General features: G+C 35.9%; 1 protein-coding gene across 1 annotated transcript in view; it reads right to left on the reverse strand.

Annotated features, from left to right (window-relative positions):
• LOC118738723 (tudor domain-containing protein 3) overlaps nt 1-19,540 on the reverse strand; it is a gene marked incomplete in the record, with an annotated part of 227,242 nt that overhangs the window by 50,036 nt on the left and 157,666 nt on the right. Inside the window, 1 exon segment of the mRNA XM_036469651.1 lies at nt 13,136-14,776. Coding sequence (XP_036325544.1) covers nt 13,136-14,776 — 1,641 coding nt within the window.

A 19,540-nucleotide genomic window follows, 5' to 3' on the forward strand; every position in this document is an offset into this window, starting at 1 on the left:
TACGCGAGCAGTGGAACCACATTTCCCGATCATTAAGTACCGCCGCCGAAGAAGTAGTTGGATTTCAGCGAGCCCGAAAGAACAACTGGTACGATGAGGAATGTCAAGAAGCCGCAGAGAAAAAAGATGCCGCCTACAGGGCCACGCTGCGATCGGGCGCAACGCGAGCCATGTGGGACCGTTATAGGGAACTGAAGAAGGAAGCGAGACGTATTTGCCGCAATAAGAAGAGAGAGGCCGAAATACGTGAGTGCGAAGAGCTTGAGATGCTGGCCGACAGGAAGAACGCCCAAAAATTCTACCAGAGGGTTAGGCGACTTACGGAAGGTTTCAAGACCGGGCCGAACTCCTGTAAGAACAACAATGGCGACCTAGTGACCGATGTCCAGAATATACTTAAATTGTGGAGGGAATACTTTTATAATCTACTGAATGGTAGCAGCGCTGAAAGTAGTGAAGAAGATGAACCCGAGCCCCCAGTCGATGATGATGGAGTAGCTGTCCCACCGCCTGACTATGACGAGGTACGAATAGCGATTACGCGGCTGAAAAACAACAAAGCTGCTGGAGCTGACGGCCTGCCAGCCGAGCTATTCAAGTACGGCGGCGAGGAGCTGATGAGGTGCATGCATCAGCTCGTATGCAGAATATGGTCAGATGAACGCATGCCCGACGACTGGAATTTAAGTGTGCTCTGCCCAATCCACAAGAAAGCCGACCCCGCCATACGCGCCAACTACCGCGGAATCAGCCTTCTAAGCATAGGTTACAAGGTCTTATCGAGCGTATTGTGCGAAAGACTGAAGCCCACCGTCAACGAGCTGATTGGACCTTATCAGTGTGGTTTTAGGCCTGGAAAATCCACCTTAGATCAGGTATTCACAATACGCCAAATCTTGGAAAAGACCCGCGAGAATAGGATCGACACGCACCATCTATTTGTCGATTTCAAAGCCGCTTTCGACAGCACGAAGAGAAGTTGCTGAAGTGTCTGAATTTGGTATCCCCGCGAAACTAATACGGCTGTGTAAAATGACGTTGAGCAATACCACCAGCTCCGTTAGAATAGGGAAGGACCTCTCCGAGCCGTTTGATACCAAACGAGGTTTCAGACAAGGTGACTCCCTTTCGTGTGATTTCTTTAATCTGATGTTGGAGAAGATAATAAGAGCCGCAGAACTTAACCGCTCAGGCACAATACTTTATAAGAGCGTAAAATTGCTGGCGTATGCCGACGACATCGATATTATCGGTAAAAACAAGGGCTACGTCTGTTCTGCCTTCTCGGGATTGGATAGAGAAGCAAAGCGAATGGGCCTGGTGGTGAACGAGGACAAAACGAAGTATCTCCTGTCATAACACAAAAAGTCAGAGCATACGCGTCTTGGCACCCACGTCACTGTTGACAGTTACAAGTTTGAAAAAGTAGACGACTTCGTTTATTTGGGAACCAGCATTAACACCAATAATAATGTCAGCCTTGAAATCCAACGGAGAATCACTCTTGCCAACAAGTGCTACTTAGGGCTGAGTAGGCAATTGAGAAGTAAAGTCCTCTCTCGTCGTACAAAGATCACTCATCATGCCTGTGCTGGTGTATGGCGCGGAAGCATGGACAATGAAAACATCTGATGAGGCGGCTCTTGGAGTTTTCGAGAGAAAGATTCTGCGAAAGATTTACGGACCTTTACGCGTTGGTGATGGCGAATATCGCAGACGATTTAACGATGAGCTGTATGAGCTTTACAACGATATAGACATAGTGCAGCGAATTAAAATTCAGCGGCTCCGCTGGCTTGGCCATGTCGTTCGGATGGACAGAAACGCTCCTGCTCTGAAAGTATTCAACGCGGGCCGCGATGCTGGTAACAGAGGAAGAGGAAGGCCTCCTCTGCGTTGGAAAGACCAGGTGGAGAAGGACTTGGCTTCACTTGGCATTTCCCATTGGCGTCAGTTAGCACAGAAGAGAAATGACTGGCGTGCTGTTTTGGACTCGGCCAAAATCGCTTAGGCGGTTACAGCGCCAATTAAGAAGAAGATACCTGGAAGGCGTGGCGGCGAAACAGGACGTCCTGCAACGGTAGATGTTGAAGCTGTGTTAGAGGAAGTGGAACTAGGTCCATCGACTTCAGTGAGAATGATGGAAAGACGGACGGGAATACCAAAAACTACAGTTCACAAAGCTTAAAAGACCATCGATTTCATCCCTACCAAGAGATTATCTGTCGAGGGTTAGATTTTGCCGTGAAATGTTGCGAATGCATGCATCAGACCCCAACTTTTTTAATAAAATAATTTGGAGCGATGAATCATCATGCAACCGAGATGGTTATTTTAATTTACATAACCTTCACAGTTGGCAGATAGACAATCCTCACGAAATGAGAGAAGATCGTTCGCAGTACCGGTACAAAATAAATTTATGGTGCGGTATTTTTAATTGTCAGATATTGGGACCTGTGGAACTGATGCCAACGCTCAACTCTCACAGTTATTTAGAGTTCCTTCAGGAACGGCTTCCAACTCTTTTGGAAGATTTACCCTTAAACCTGCGGCGAAGACTATGGCTGCAAAATGACGGGTGCCCTGCTCACTACGCGCGTGAAGTAAGAGCTCATTTAGACGAAACTTATCCTCGCCGATGGATTGGACGATACGGGCCAATCACGTGGCCCGCTCGATCGCCAGACCTGAATCCATTAGATTTTTTCTACTGGGACTGTCTTAAGAACAAAATTTATTCAAAAACAATTCAAAACGAAGAGCATTTGCGGGAACAAATAAATGGAGCTGCTGCTGAGATAGCCCAATTGAGTTTAAGATCTCTAAAAGCGTCTTTTCTTAAAAGGTGCCGAGCTTGTATTAGAGTAGAAGGTCGCCAATTTGAGCATATTTTATCAATAAATGAATAAATTTTTCTTCAAGCAACTCATGTATATCTTATTTCACGTGAACCCATCCTTCACACAAAATATTGATAGATATAGCCCTTGTTATAGACTCTAGTCCGAATTCCGGTAAGTAACATAAAATAATGTCAGAAGCAAGTAATTATGTACCTTTGTACTATTTAGCATGTCATTTGACGGTAACAAGAGCAAATTCAATTTAAATCTATTAAATACACTTTAGCGTGTCTCAATCCTTTACCCACAAAAGCGGCTATAACTTTTTTTTTCTATTCAAAACAGTAAGTGTGGCACCTTTCTGAAATCTTTATTAAATGAGCAATTTTATTTATGTAATGTAAAGTTATAGCTCAGTACATTTTTTTTTCACCCGAGATAGTCAAAGTTGGGGAAGAAAATATCAAAAAGTTAAAAATCCAGAAATAGTCCTAATTTTATGATGGTTCCTTAATATATTTTAACTACATTGCATTTGAGTATGGAGAGGCAACTATCTGGAAGTATTTTACATAAAAAATTTACTAAGTATTGCCCGGTTTGTAGTTGCAGTTAAAGAAAACACATGAAAAGGCACGATTTTTTTTTTAATTCGAAAAAAAATGTAAATATTTCAAAAACGGTGACACTTTTACCTGAAAATTTTTTGTTTATCAGGGAGCTCACCCCCCACCTACCTTCCCCTAAAGTTTGGCACGTTACTTCTGGGACACCCTGTATATTAGACTGCATCACCAATAAAAGTTGCGGTTTTTTCCGGCGGGATTACCAAACCTAGTATATTTTAAGACTTCTATCAAAATATTTCGGAAAAATACTAAGATTTACGTGAGCTGGACCGGTTTGGAAATACCTCTAAAAATGGAGTTTGTTATGAATAAAAATAGTTTCTTAAAGGATTTTTTGGACAAAATCCCCCCGGATGACAAAACAGTTTAAGCTTAAAAAATCTACATAAAAATACTGAAAAATTTTATCAACGGAATCATAATAATGAAATTTTTGTTGCTTTTTTTCCAAAGATTTGTGTAAGAAAAACTTGAATAACTGCTCCAAAACTTTACCGATATAGACTTATAAGATATCAGTGGATAAGTATTTTCTCACCCTTTTATTTCTTTGCAAAAAGTCATTCACGTTCCAAATTTCTCTTTATCAAATACCAGCACATCTCAATTCAACATGGAATGTCACGCGTTTATCTTACCTTCCTCTTTTATACTTTGAATGAGCTTATTCGTAAAGAAATTAAAAGGGTGAGAAAATACCTTACCAATGATACCTCATAAGTCCACATTGGTAAGGTTTTGGATGAGTTATTCAAGTTTTTCTTAAACCAGTCTTTGAAAAAAGTTCAAAAACAGCATCAAAAATCTCATTATTATGATTCCGTAGCAAATCTTTTTTAATATTTTTATGCAACCTTTTAAAGCTTAAACTATTTAGTCATCTGAGGTAATTTTTTCAAAAAATAAAAAAAAAAACTTTTTATTAACAAAAAACTCAATTTTTGAAGGTATTTTCAAATAAGTTCAGCTCACGTAAATCTTAATATTTTTGCGAGATATTTTGGTGGAAGTCCTAAAATACAATAGATTTTATAATTCCAGTGGAAAACAGTACCGATTTTTTTTGTATCGGGAGTGATGCAGTCTACTGTACATAAGTTTACTATGATTAGGTACTGGGCCGTGCTATCATAGTAGCACAATGCCACCAAGTGCATTTTAAAATTTTCAGGCAATAGCCTCATACGATTATCGATTATATTTTTTGTTGTTTATGTGAAATATTTTTTATCAGCATTTTTCTTTTAATCAAAATATGTTGAAATAAAAGTGAAAAAAAATATATTTTGCCAGAACCCCCACCCCCGAAAAAAAATCCTGGCTACGACCCTGAGTATACCTATGGTCAAAATAATAGAAGTGCGACATTTGACTAATTATCTTTTGTTGGCTTAAAGTTCATTACCTTTTTATTAAAGGATAGCTCGTTATATAACGGCAACCATTAAAAATCCAAATTTAAAACTTTGCACGATTATTAGAAAAAATCTACAAATTTCAACAAAACTGCCTCAAAGTATAAAATTTTTTAATCACAACTAAAAAAATCGAAGTATTCAGTTTTATATAACTCATTCAATTTTAGTGTAATGTGTTAATTGCAAGTTTGAATTATTTTAAAACTCGAATTAATTTTTAGATTTTTTTGCTGGCGTTGTTAAGTACATATTTTGTTCCACATAAAAACATTTCAATCATTCTTTATAGGGGCGAAATTACAACTCCCGTAGGTGCGCTCCAAGAAAAAAAAATTTGCAGTTTTACCTTGCAGATTGCATTTTTAGACAAGGATGTGTTTTACAAGACATGAAAAATGCTATAGTGGATTTTCATTTTGAACCGAACCGAACTATTTTCTGGGATGGTTTTCGGTTCGGTTTTGGCATTTTCAAATAAAAACGGTTCGGTTCGTGGTTCGGTACGAAGCACGAAAAAAGCGACGGTTCGGTTCAAAAACCGGTTCGGTTCAAAACCGGTTTGCAGCCCTGTTTTCTAGGATGATCTTTTTTCCCCATACAAAAATTGGACCACTCTAATGTTCATGTTGAATATTGGCAATAATAAGGGTATACACTTGTACTTACGAATTAGGTAGGGCTGCCAGATATCTCTGTTGCCAAACCGGGACACTTAAGGGGGGGAGAGGCCTCTCGCTCCCTTCCCTTTCGTTTCGACAAAAATTACGTACGAAAGGATGTAGTAAAATTTTATTTTGACAAACAAAAACAAAAACATAAAAACATGAGATCATGAGATCATTACAACGTACACCAGCAAAACAAAACCATTTATCACAACTAAAGCACAGAGAATTTTTCACAATGCATGTACCTTTTTGTTCCTTATAAAAATACAGTTTATACTAAATACATCAGAAAACATAAAAATAAAATTTCTAAACTTTGTGCAAAACCCGGGAAAATTCAATAAATTTGCATACAAATTCGCAACATTCTATTCGGACTTTTCTATAAAAATTTTGATAATGAAGTTTGGCAGCCCATAAAAATTTAGTTTATTTTTGGTATTGTTTTTACTGATAGTTTCTTCCACACAAACTATGTTCGAAATTTTTTTGTATGTGGAAGACACTGTAATTAAAAACCCTCATGCGGTATCACAAAGGACCCTGAGTCTAAGTGTGTCCTACTTCTGGACTGCCGCCCAACCTAACCTAACCCAAAGACACTGTCAGCAAAAAATAAATAATTGCAAAAAATCAACGAAATTTTCTGGTAACTTGAGACTTGCACTTTACTAATTAGCTCAAAAGCTACATTTTAAAAATTTTCTAAATGATCTGATTAGAAATTGTGATCAGATGAAAGAGTATCCGAGCCAATAATTTTGTACGGCACGGTACTTGTAAGTAATCTAGGTCTCACGAAAGAAAAAAAAATTAAATACAAGCTAACATTTAAATATCAGTCATTTGTTTCGTTGCTGTGAACTTGTTTCAAAACTTCTGGCTTTTGCTTAATATAATTGTAAAACTCTGTGCATGTCATTTTAACGTATTTAGGTACATACTTATATTAATCATTTACTATTGCTGGTGCGAAACGTGCTAAATTAAAAAAAAAACGCATATGAAAGAGCACCAACCCAACTCGTAATAAATTTAAGTATACAAGTTTTAGTATTTAGTATAGAATTATTCAATTGAAATACGCCAATATTAAAATGAAGCGCTTTGCACTTAACGGATGCTTTTTCATAATTAAGTTAAAAAATATTTAAATTCCATGCTGCCTGTAATGGGATTTGAACCCTGACGCTCTGGAGATTAGCAAATTGTGGCAAGCATCTTCGTGCACTCAGTTACAGCCAGACATGTAAATGTGCATTCAAATGTTCAGTTTGATTCAACGAAAATTTTAAAATGATAATCAAATAAAAAAATTCATGTTTACTATGCGTTATTTCCCACAGTGAATTCATAAAATTTTTCTTAATATTACAACGCGTTTTATCTCTCAGTGTAGTCTTTTTTATGCAAAATTTGTGCAATCAAACCGAAAAACCGGGACCATTAAACGAAACCCGGGACATTTTAAGGTTGGACCGGGACACCGGAACAAATAGTCTAAAACCGGGACATGTCCGGGAAAACCGGGACGTCTGGCAGCCCTAGAATTAGGTATATTTACAAGCTTACGGTCGCCGTTGTACGAACGCATCGGTGAAATATTCGTGTAAATAAGGTTGCTAAAATGTTTGGAGATACATATTTTCTATTTTTCGCAAATAACTATTACTCACTGCCACAGAACCTATCAAAATCCAATCTAACCTACCAACTGAAAAAAAACCAGTTTTGCTAGGAAAAACCCAGTTTTGGTAGGAAAAGCCTATGTGTGGCAACACTGTATGTGAGTAAAATCTAACACTCTAACACTCTACCCTTTCACTTTTTTCTCGAGCTGTCGCCCTATAGCACGATTGAGAGAATACAAAGGTTGCGCCGATCTCGGACCGCTATTCCTCTCTTAACGAGTTTGACAGAATCGTTGTTTGCATGACGTCACACTTGTGCAACTTGTTTACGTTTTCCTTGCAACATTTTTTCTTCTTCTTCCATTCTTGCTCACGTTTTGGCATTTCTCTCTCGCAATTGCACCAGTGTGACGTCACCCAAAAGTTATTCTCAAAAATCCTCTCTGATCGGCGCAATCTTGTATTCTATCATTCTTGGCCCTATAGCAGACATGGGCACATTTTTTGCCCGTACGAGCAAGCGAGCCCCTTTAGCGGGCTAGATCAGGACAAAATCATGGGCGAACATGAAGGGGGCAACGAATCTTACTAATACTCGTATACCAAGAATGATAGAATACAAGATTGCGCCGATCGGAGAGGATTTTTGAGAATAACATTTATGTGACGTCACACTGGTGCAATTGCAAGAGAGAAATGCCAAAACGTGAGCAAGAATGGAAGAAGATGAAAAAATGTTGCAAGGAAAACGTAAACAAGTTGCACCAGTGTGACGTCATTCAAACAACGATTCTGTCAAATTCGTTAAGAGAGGAATAGCGGTCCGAGATCGGCGCAACCTTTGTATTCTCTCAATCGTGCACGTATACCAATGAGAGCCACTGCACACGCATTCTGGAGTAAAAAGGCCCACTCTCTCAAACGTACGCCACATACACTCCTCGTCACTTGAATAGCTCAACTTTTTAATCCTTAGTATTTACATTTTCATTTTGTTTATTTAATATTCATTAAATCCGATTTTAAAAATTTATACAGTTAAAAAAATTTCAACAAAAGGGTACAATAAAGTGCAAGTTTCAAGTGTCTGTAAAATATTGGTGATTTTTGACAAATTTTTGGTAATGGTGCTGCGCATTTTCTCTCATACAAAGTATGCTCGACAAAATTTTTATATGGAATAAAATGCGCAGCACCGTCAATAAAAAACAAACAAAAAATTCAAAAATCAGGGCTCTTTTAGAGTCACTTGAAACTTGCACTTTATTACACTATAATTGAATGGGCTACAAATCTGCATATCCGAAATTTTTCTAAACATATTACTAACTTATTCACTGCAGGTCATTAGGATCCCAGCAAACACAGTTTCAAACGTTTGAGAAAAATGTATTTCTCAATTTGATATCAAATGTTTTTCTCGAATGATTCTCAAATTGAAAAAGGTTTAAATTTTACATTTGAAATTCATTCGAGGTTGATTTGAAGAAAGATGGCAAGTGTCAAACGATATAAAAATCCGCAGTTAAATCGAAAATTGTAAGAAAAATCAGATCAATTGAACAAAAAAACAATGAATAGAAAAAAAATTTCCAAAGAGAAAGCCCACAAATAGTGGAGTTGATGTTTGCGCGGATTGAAGAAGCTGCATCCCTTCAAGACGAATTTATTATAAATTACTTATTATTACTCTTGATTGTTTCCTTTGTTATGTACATATATATGTACATCGCGAAGAAAAAATTAATATGAAATATACATTTCCTATAATAAATATTATTTCCACATTTGAAGTATAATTGATAAATAACCTTTGAAATTGATTTGAGAGTTAACCATATTCTCAAATGAAGATCAAACTCCCCTTTTTATTGAGGAAGCTGTAATTTTCAAATCAATATCAAATCAGTTTCAAACGTTTGACATTTGAGAAAGGCTTTAATTTCAAATCATTCTCAAATGTATACCAAACCTAATTGTTTGCTGGGATGGCACACTCCTATGTTGACCTTTTTTAAGAACTGTTTACAGCTCTCAAGAAAATGAAAAATCATATAAAATGCTGCCCAAGAAATGGAAAAGAAATTTTCCTTTAAGTTTTAATTTGTAAAAAAATTTAAAATTGCATTTACCCGTAGAATATGCTATATTTTTACAAAAAATGTGTATTAAATAAACGAGAGGAAAACTGTGAATACTAAGGATGAGAGGGTGTGCAATTCATATGACAAGGAGTGTATATGAGCAGATGTGATCACTACCCCAAGTAAACGCGAGCTGAAAGTGTGATTGAGCTAGTGTGCCAATTACGTTTGAATGATTTTGCGTTCCCTTTGCATGTATACGCATTTAATGCTTACGCTCTTTAAGCAGGCGCTCAATCTCTGTCCGTGCTTGTATATGAGAAAATTTGACATCGCTATAACTGTTGCCGACTTTGTGCCTTTCGCAATAAATTAAGTGCGTTTAGGGAATTAAAACGTGAACATTTTTTAGTTTAGCGCTTGTTTCGTTCTTTGGTGCCCTTTCCAAGGTAATTTTATAATAAAAACGTGATTCTATGGTGACATTGTATTTATTTTGTTCATACATTTATTCATTCCGAACGTACGGAAAACTTTATCTGTTGACTTAAGGTGCTGGCCCAATGTAGGCTTGCTTTGCTGGCCTTACTGACTTCATTTTGCTTTAATTTACTTGAAAAGCTTGTTTGGCCAAATGTAGCTTGGAACGCTGTCAAAGCAATCAGCTGTGTGGTTGCGAAATTAAAGTATGTTCCATTTACATTACAAATTTCCTTCAAAATACAACATGAATTAATAATAAAATTAATTAAAAAAATAATAATAGGAACATCGTCTTAGCTTCTAATCTTTTCAGAATTATTTTGAAATTCATGTGAATTATTATTTTTTTTTTGATTTCAAGGAAAAGATAATAATGAAATAATTATACCAGCTCATTTACATATAAAAAACTCTTAACTCATAAAGGCGCTTTTTCACGGAACTATTGATGAGTAGTTATTATTGCTTATTGCACGGCTTCTATAGCATATACATACGTTTAATACAAATATAGAAAGAGAATAATCACTTTTATTTAACGTTGAATTACTTACATTTTTCGGCAACACTTTTTTAAATTAAGACATTGATTTACAAGTACATATGTATATATGTATGTACATCCTTGCAGCATTTTTAGTTAAACAACATTTTGTTTAAAAAAAACCTTTAGCAATTTGCTTGAATTCATTTATCACGAAAACATATCTCATTGTCAAAAGCCTGCAAAGCGTTGTCAAATAGAGATTTCGGCTATTTGAAACTTTGAAGCGCTTCAAGCAAGTGAAGTGAAGCTACCATTTGGCCAACTTTCATACATTTTAGTAGAGTTCAAAAACTGTTTGACAATTTTCAAAGCGAAGCAAGCAAAGCAAGCCTACATTGAGCCAATCCTTTACACATATGTTAGTGTTTGGCCGAGCTTCTCCTCTGGATAATATGCTCCTAGATAATCCAAACGCAATATTTTCACACAGTCTCTATCACGGAATTCATAAAATATTCTGCTAATTATACGGTAGACAAACGGGCTCGATTATTTGCATAACCAGCCTTAATTTGCTTTAACTCATGCATTTTCGTCTTTAAAATGAGCATAAGCAGCCGAACAAATGCACGAAATTTTTGGGAATTAACTCGGATCCGGGGAATTTTCGATGACAACACTGGTAAAAACGGCCAGTTGTTGTCTTTTGTACAAGTAAGCAAACCAAGCAGTCGAGTTTAGCGTACGCGGTAGCCGAGTGGTGAGAGTTGCGAGCTACAAGCCTGTAGATGCCAGGTTCGATACTCGGTTGGGGCGATTGCGAAAAAACTTTTTGTTTTTATTATTTATTTTATATTTTTTTATTTCATTTTATTTATATATTTAATTTTACTTTATTTTATTTTCATTTGCTTTATTTTATATCACATTTCTTATTTTACTATTAGTTAATTTTAATTTTTAGAGATGAATTTTGTTAAAAATTCAACAACAACTAACTGAAAGTAACGTAAAAAAATATAGAACTTATAAAACAAAGAATGAAAAAGAAATAAAAAAAAGTATACTGGCCGTGGGACTCGAACCCACGACCTTGCGGCTGGTTTATTCGCATTACTGCCGTCTGTATGGGTAAAATTTTAATTTGCATTTATGCTTATTAATTCAAATTAATTTTCTCCGTCTGTCTACCATATTAGCTGGGTGTGCGCATTTGTACAAAAGTAAGCAATTGCATGAAAATAAAGCCGCTAGAGAAACCAAGTACAGTTTTGCAAATTGTTTTACGAATAAAAAAAAAAAAACATTTTACTAATTAAATTAATTAACTGCGCATAGTTGGAAATATTTACAAGTAACATTGCGTGATTACTTAAAATATTTGATATACAACTTTATATGCAGAAATACCATTAAACACAGCAACACAAATTTGGTGTTTCTTTTGGGAAAATTGCGCTATTTTCAGTGTTTGGTGCTTTTTTAAATAAAGAAAAGAACCAAAGAACGAAACAAGCGCTAAACTAAAAAAATTTCACGTTTTAATGCCCTAAACGCACCTAATTTATTGCGCACAAAGTTGGCAACAGTAATAGCGATATCAAATTTTCTCATATACAAGCATGGACAGAGAGTGAGCGCCCGCTTAAAGAGCGTAAGCATTACATGCGTATACATGCAAAGTGAACGCAAAATCATTCAAACGCAATTGGCATACTAACACAATCACACTTTCAGCTCGCGTTTACTTGGGGTAGTGATCACATCTGCTCATATACACTCCTCGTCATTTGAATTGCACACCCTTTCAATCCTTAGTATTCACAGTTTTCCTTTCGTTTATTTAATATAAATTTTTTATAAAAATATGGCATATTCTACGGGTAAATGCAATTTTAAATTTTTTTTACAAATTAAAACTTAAAAGAAAATTTCTTTTCCATTTCTTGGGCATAATTTTATATGATTTTTTCGTTTTCTTGAGAGCTGTAAACAGATTTTAAAAAAGGTCAACATAGGAGTGTGCCATCCTAATGACCAGCAGTGAATAGTTAGTAATATTTTTAGAAAAATTTCGGATATGCAGATTTGTAGCCCATTAAATTATAGTCTAATAAAGTGACTCTAAAATAGCCTTGATTTTTGAAATTTTTTTATTTTTTATTAACGGTGCTGCGCATTTTATTCCATATAAAAATTTTATCGAGCATGCTTTGTATGAGAGAAAATGCGAAGCACCATTACCAAAAATTTGTCAAAAATCACCGCTATTTTACAGACATTTGAAGCTTGCACTTTATTGTACCCCTTTGTTGACATTTTTTTAACCCTGTATAAAGTTTTAAAATCGGATGTAATGAATATTAAATAAATAAAATAAAAATGTAAATACTAAGGATTAAAAAGTTGAGCTATTAAAATGACGAGGAGTGTATGTGGCGTACGTTTGAGAGAGTTGGCCTTTTTACTCCAGAATGCGTGTGCAGTGGCTCTCATTGGTATACGTGTATTAGTAAGATTCGTTGTCCCCTTCATGTTTGCCCATGATTTTCCCCTGATCTAGCCCGCGAAATGGGCTCCCTTGCCCGTACGGGCAAAAAGTCCATACGGGCAAATGTGCCGATGTCTGATTTAATGCAAGCAAGAAAAAATAAAACAGGTACCCTAAACTCTTTCGAGACGATGCATTTTTAATATATCTTGCTTCTTATATCAAAATATGACTTTTCATAAAAATTTTACTTAGTAACTTTTCACTTTAAGCTAGCGATATTGCTTTTGTAGATTTACTTTATAGTTTTTTGTTTTTTGGCGGAAAACGTGACTAATTAATATATGAAGTTGGGTTCACTTGAAATCGGTACGCAATTACAATAATAATACACTTACACGACCATCATCCCAGTATTTGGCGAAACAAAGATCTCCAACTTTCCAATCCCAGCCCTCACCTGGTATCATTCCAAAATGAGTCTGAACTGCCGCTATAGTGCCTACTGTAGATGGATTTAGTGATGAATATTCATTTATAGGTGCAGCATACCCACTTAGCTGAGGTGGGGCTTGTATATGGGGCGGTACATGCGAAATATAACTTTCATTAGAAATATGTAGATTTGGTTGGGAGCCGGGATTATCTATATTTGGCGAAACTAAATTTCGTTGCTGTTGACTATATATTGTTGACTCAGAAGAGCCTAGGCCTTGACTTTTTAACAAAGTCAAAGCAAATTCATTTGTTTCTTTATTTTGAAATCCGATAATTTTACTTGTATCATAACCATAACCTTTAGGCAATTGTGTTGAACTTTGGATTTGGTTTGCCAGCTGAGCGCCTCCTTGAGCTTGTGCAACAAATTGGGAATCATGCAAATTCGAACGACCGTCGGCAATCGAGCTATTTCCCGTTAAATGAGGATCATTACGTACGGGATCTGATAATCTTATTTTAGAAGTAGCTTCTATTAATTTATGCATTGGATTTGCATTATTGGAATTTGAGTTTTGAGCGCCAGAATTTTTGGCGGCAGCGCTATTTTTATTATCTATATTATTATTTTGTTGACGATTACTGTTCTCACGTTTGCTATTAAAGCGATTCCTGCTTTCATTCTGACCACCGCTGCTACGTTCTTCCCCACCATGACTTCTTTGTTGTTGCCTTTCATTTGCCCGCTTGCTGGCATAACCACTGGTTCCATTTTCCTGAAACCCACCGCTTAAAGGATTCAAACCCTTTCCCCGTTCATAGTTTCCGCGATTAATACGTCCTTGGTTTAGATTATGGTTATTATTTATAGTCTGACTGCCAGACCCACGCGCAGTGTCGTTAACACGTTCATTGCCATTGTGTTTAAATGGATTAAAGATTGATGTACTTCTGCCTCGTTCGTGACTACTTCGACCGCCCCGATTATAAGCACGATCGGTCCTTTGACGAGCATTTGGTAGCCCGGTTGAACGATTAGCCGCGAAACTGCTGGACATATTATTTTCAAACCTTGGTCGTAAAACACTATTCGGGTCAACATTGTCCTCCGCATGCTTACTGTCTGTATGTGTAGATTTCGACGCCTCTTTTTTATTTCTATCGAATTTACCTGATTTCAAAGGATTGGTGGAAACGTTAGACGTAGTATGCGGTATAGATGCAGTATTGGCTGTTGTAAGCACATTCGTTGCTGCATCTACAGGGAGCTTGTCAGTCAAAAAATCGAAAAGTGACACATTTCCAGCCGGTTTCGCCACAACCGTTTCTTCTTTTGTCATTGAGCCACCACGTTTTCCAATATCTCGCACTGGCGGACCTCGACCGTTCTTTGCAGAATAGGTGGTAACTTGTAAATTTTTGGCACTTCCGATCTCTTCTGTTCGTTTACTCTCACCACGGCGCTTGAGATTGTATAGCGCTCGTTCCAGGTTATTATTGGTAGCACGCAGAGCCTGCTTAGCGTCTTCTTCGCTAAAACCTTTTTCGAGTATCTTTTTAACATTATGGTCCAGCATTTGTTGTCCTCCTCCGCCGAAGACCTAATAACAGTTAAAGACAAAGCAAAATATTCAAGATATATAATTTCGAAAACTGATGCTAAGCTTAGATTGTGTATTTGTGAGTTTAGCAAAGTTTAAACTACATACATACTATATACATACATACATATATAAGAGACCTTAAACTTAAAATAGTAATATTTAGGCCTATAAGTTGGTAAAAAGATATTCTTAATGATTTTGACATTCTTCTAGTTCTTCAGAAATCAGATACGCCAGAGGAAGAAATAACTTATTAAAGATCTACACAATCAACACGTCATCGAAGTCTACAAATAAAAAAAAAGTTGTGTGTGGATCACACGCGCAGCTGAAGTGAAACTTTTTATTTCTCTATTCCCGTATTCAAAGTTGAATTCAACGTTTTAAACAGGTGACAACCCTCTTCAAAAATTTGATAAACATTTCCAAAAGTATGTTTAAACTTAAATCTCTTTCGTCTGACATTGGGAGACAAATTTTAAATAATTGATTACTTAAGTTCAGAAATAAAGCCTTTCCAAACCCATTTCGGCAGATACCCTTTTAATAATTCATTTAACTTTATTAAATAACTAGCAGAACCGGCGAACTTCGTCCCGCCCAAAATTAGATTTCTAATTTAAACAGTTTGGTCTAACAGTTTCTCCAACAATCCACATTTACGATTTGTACTGGCATATTCATCGGTTAAGACTATGGTTTGGTGGTCGTTTGCCGCCTTAAATAACCGAACGAAAGTGTTATGTCCATGAGAAGTTCCCTGGTGTCAACAATGATGCGGATCTATAGTGAATGTGCCCTAGAAACTTTATTTTACAGTTGGTGGCATTTTCAAAATGGATGGATAACCTCGTTCAACAGAAATGCAATATACATATCCAGCCACCAAAATATCCGGAAACATATCCGAAAATGGAAACAATTTCGTACAAAAACTTGATGTTTCATCCGTTTTAGGATACCGTTTTCGGACGTTTTTCAGATCAGTTCTCCCACTAAAGTGTTCACCCGAAACGTATGTGCAGAAAACTATCGAAAATGGTTGTAAAACGGATGCGCTTTAGGCTATTTTCCTGAAATTTGTCTGATTCAATTTTTCGTTGAAAACGATTTCATTATGAACTTCACAGAAACTTTTTCATAGTTACAGGAAACCAAACAAAAAACAAATTTAAGATTCAGCAATTATTTCAATTTGAATTACTAATTTTAATGTGTTGCTTCTGACGGAATGCGAACCTGGGACCTCCTGAAAGCTAACAAATAGTAGCACACTTCTCTGCACACTCAGCTACTGGCGAATACGTATACAAGTTTTCAAATGCTCAGTTTGAACAAATATTTTAAAACTATTGTTTTGAAATAAGATGACATTTTTCGGATCCGAAAAATGAACAAATATGGAAACCGTTTTCTGAACGTTTCCGGATACGAAAAATGTACGAAAACTGCACTGTCAGTAAAAAGTACGTTTCTCTGCTGTCTGGGTACATATACCTTGTTTATACCAACACAAAAAGTGCTTTGTCCCAGTTCGCTGTGATTCGAAACGGAAGCATAAACCAACTTTCAATACGCTCAGTAATTCAAAAGTGTTTGACTCAAATTTGTTTTCAAATCGTTTTTTTATTTCTCACATCGGTTAGAAAACAGGTATAAACACATCACTCATATGACGCGAAGTGAAAAAGGGCTGGTTTTCTTTATATAGCCCGTTTTAAATTTGAATTGTTATTATAACAAATTTGAATTCTTGTTCTCTTTCATTTCGGTCCACTGCGCCAATTAATAATTTAAAAAATGTCGAATAAAAATATTAACATTTGTTTACTTTTGAATACGGTTTCAGCGAGTGCGCTATAACAACACAGGTATAAATGCTTGAAAGAAATATGTGTTGAGTCAAATCATATTTTTGTTAATGCGGTTCTTGCGTAGGTAGGTGAAATGAAATACCTTAAAAGCCAGTTTCACGAAAGCAATTTAAATGAAAAATGATTTTTTTTCTGTAAGGTTCTATATTAAATTCAATTAAAAAAATAAATTTTTATTAAATTGCTTTCATGAAACTGGCTTTTATGGTATTTAGACAGGTGGTTATTTGAGATTTACCACTGCACAACTGAACCCTGGTGTCTCCGAATGAAGATTTAACGCATAATAATATTGGCAAATCACATCCATTGGGCCAATCGTAACACACATGTGACATTCACGGCAGCTTTTCTCACTTGTCGATTTTTAGTAATAACCAGTGTGGCGTTTTAGCCCTCTGGTAGCTAGATTTAGCTACCCCATACTTTTTTTGGCCACATAAATTTAAAATTGCCCCTAGCCCTTTTTTTAGCCCTTTTTAGAATTTATTCATCCTTGGCATGAAAAAGTTGTATATGCTTAATTTGTTTTTTTTTGCATTTATGTATGAGATGAATTTTTAAACTAAGAAAGACAGATATATATACATATATGTATTGTATGTTCCTTACGCTTTTATAAATACATACTGTAAAAGTATTGGGGCTGTTAACTTATCTGTTAACGATTTAACTATACACTCTAAAAAATTTTTGTTTAAATTTGCGCATATTAAGATAGGTAACCAGTTTCCTCTCTTAATGAATGCAAATTTAAACACTGCTTGCTTACTTTTACTCATCATATGTGTGGCGTAGAACAAATTTCAAATTTGTTTTTTGAGTTTTAAACATTTATTGTTCACATTTTCACAGTTTACACATAAAATGTTTAAAATTTCCTCTAAAAAATGTTCGTTTAAATTTACGCATATAAAGAGAGGTAACCAGTTTCCTCTCCTAGTGTGTGCAAAATTAAACAATGTCTGTTTACTTTTACATATCAAATTTGTCACGTAGCGCACACAAGGGGTGGGTTTTGGGGCTAAATTTATTATAATATAAGAAATTTTGAAAGAAAAAATTTTCTTTTCCATTTCTTGTGCGTCATTTTGTAAGAATTTGTCATTTTTTCTTGAGAGCTCTTTAAAGTTTAACTGCGAATGAAAACATTGTCCTAAAAATATGCAATGCATACTCACTTACTGTTGCTTTTTACACTTTACAGCCTATAAAAGTTTACCACTAATATGTACTTAATAAGCATTCGAAGATTTAATTTGCTAACTTCGAATTCGTTCCACCAAAATGAGCTACGTGATAAAAATACAATTTCAGTTAAATTTACGTTATTCGAATTATTAAAAAATGAGAAACCAGAAATCGACGAAAATTAATAAAAGAGTGTAAAAATTTCGTGAAATTATTTAATTTATTTATATTAAAATTCTTTTGTAAAATTTTGTATTACTTTTGAAAGTTGAGTGCATCTTTAACCGTTAATTTTTTCATGATTTAATGATCGGATCTAAACCAAATTACGAGACGACCCTTAAGGTACCATCTTTCCGGTAAAAAAAAATAATTATTGGAATCGGTTCACGCGGTGCAAAGTTATGCGGTGGAATAAATAAAAGAAGTAAAAATACTCCGAAGAATTGATAACCTGCCCTTTTTTGAAGCCGGTTGAAAATGTCTGAGTTCTTTGTAAATTTTATGTAAATAAAATGCAATTTATGAAACTTTAAAAAGTTTATTTATTTATTTCATACTGTACATAAAACTTGCATAAATGTATTTTAAAGAGCGAATTTTCAGTATTTTCTGACGATATATATTTAGAAGTATAAATCCTTTCCCCCCAAAAATATATTCCTGCGTGCGCCCCTGGCACTTAGTATTTATTATTTGTAAAAAATATATTTTTACTTTCAAAATGTTTGTAATTTTCAACATTTTATGTGTATATTTTAAACAACTCATGCTCAAAATCAAATCTTGAACATCTTGTGCGTATACTTGAACAGATTCTGGTTGAAAAATAAACACTTTTCAGTAGTAGTTTTACATGCACTTTTTAGAGTGTAGTTTAAAATAGATAAGTTCACGGCCCTTAATATGCTAAATTTGTTAAATGACCCATCAAGTCGATTGACCGTGTATGTTCTTGTGGTGTGATTGTACCAGCATGCTGATGTCGTTAATGGTGAAATTAGCTCAATTTTCTAAGTAAAAAGTATTTTGGCGGAAATTTCTTGCACTATATGAGTCATCCTCCCCCTTTCTGACGAAGAGGACGTCAACCGGACTGTGGTTGGCTGTCCAGCAGCAGCACGCGAAACTGATGGTGGGGATAGTTCAGATTAATCTCCACCACTGCAAGGCGGCCTCAGCCGCACTTCTCCACCGTCTCGCCGAAAGAGAAGAGGAGATCGCACTCATCCAGGAGCCTTGGGTCATAAAAGATCGGGTTTATGGATTGAATATGAAGGGATACAAGCTGTTCTATGTAACTGACAAAGGTAAACCCAGGTCGTGCATATTGATAAGTGTATTAATGCATTTCTCTTGATACAGTTTAGCGATGCGGACAACGTCATCATAGCAGTGGAATCACGCGGAATGTCTATTTGGCTGGCTTCCACATATATGGCCCACGACGCAGACACATTACCTCCACCACAATCCTTAAGGAGCGCGGTAATGGAAGCCTCTAGACGCGGCACTCCGATGGTCATAGGAGCGAACGCGAATGCCCATCATCACATATGGGGCAGCTCAGATACAAATGAACGCGGTGAGTCGATATTCGAATTCATTATGTGCAATAACTTACAGGTTATCAACGTAGGTGATACCCCTACCTTTGTGACGTCTGTTAGAAGGGAGGTCCTTGACATTACATGTG

Source organism: Rhagoletis pomonella, unplaced genomic scaffold (genome assembly GCF_013731165.1).
Source record: "Rhagoletis pomonella isolate Grant_MI unplaced genomic scaffold, Rhpom_1.0 Rhpom_scaffold_00005, whole genome shotgun sequence".
In the NCBI taxonomy this organism is placed as follows: Eukaryota; Metazoa; Arthropoda; class Insecta; order Diptera; family Tephritidae; genus Rhagoletis; species Rhagoletis pomonella.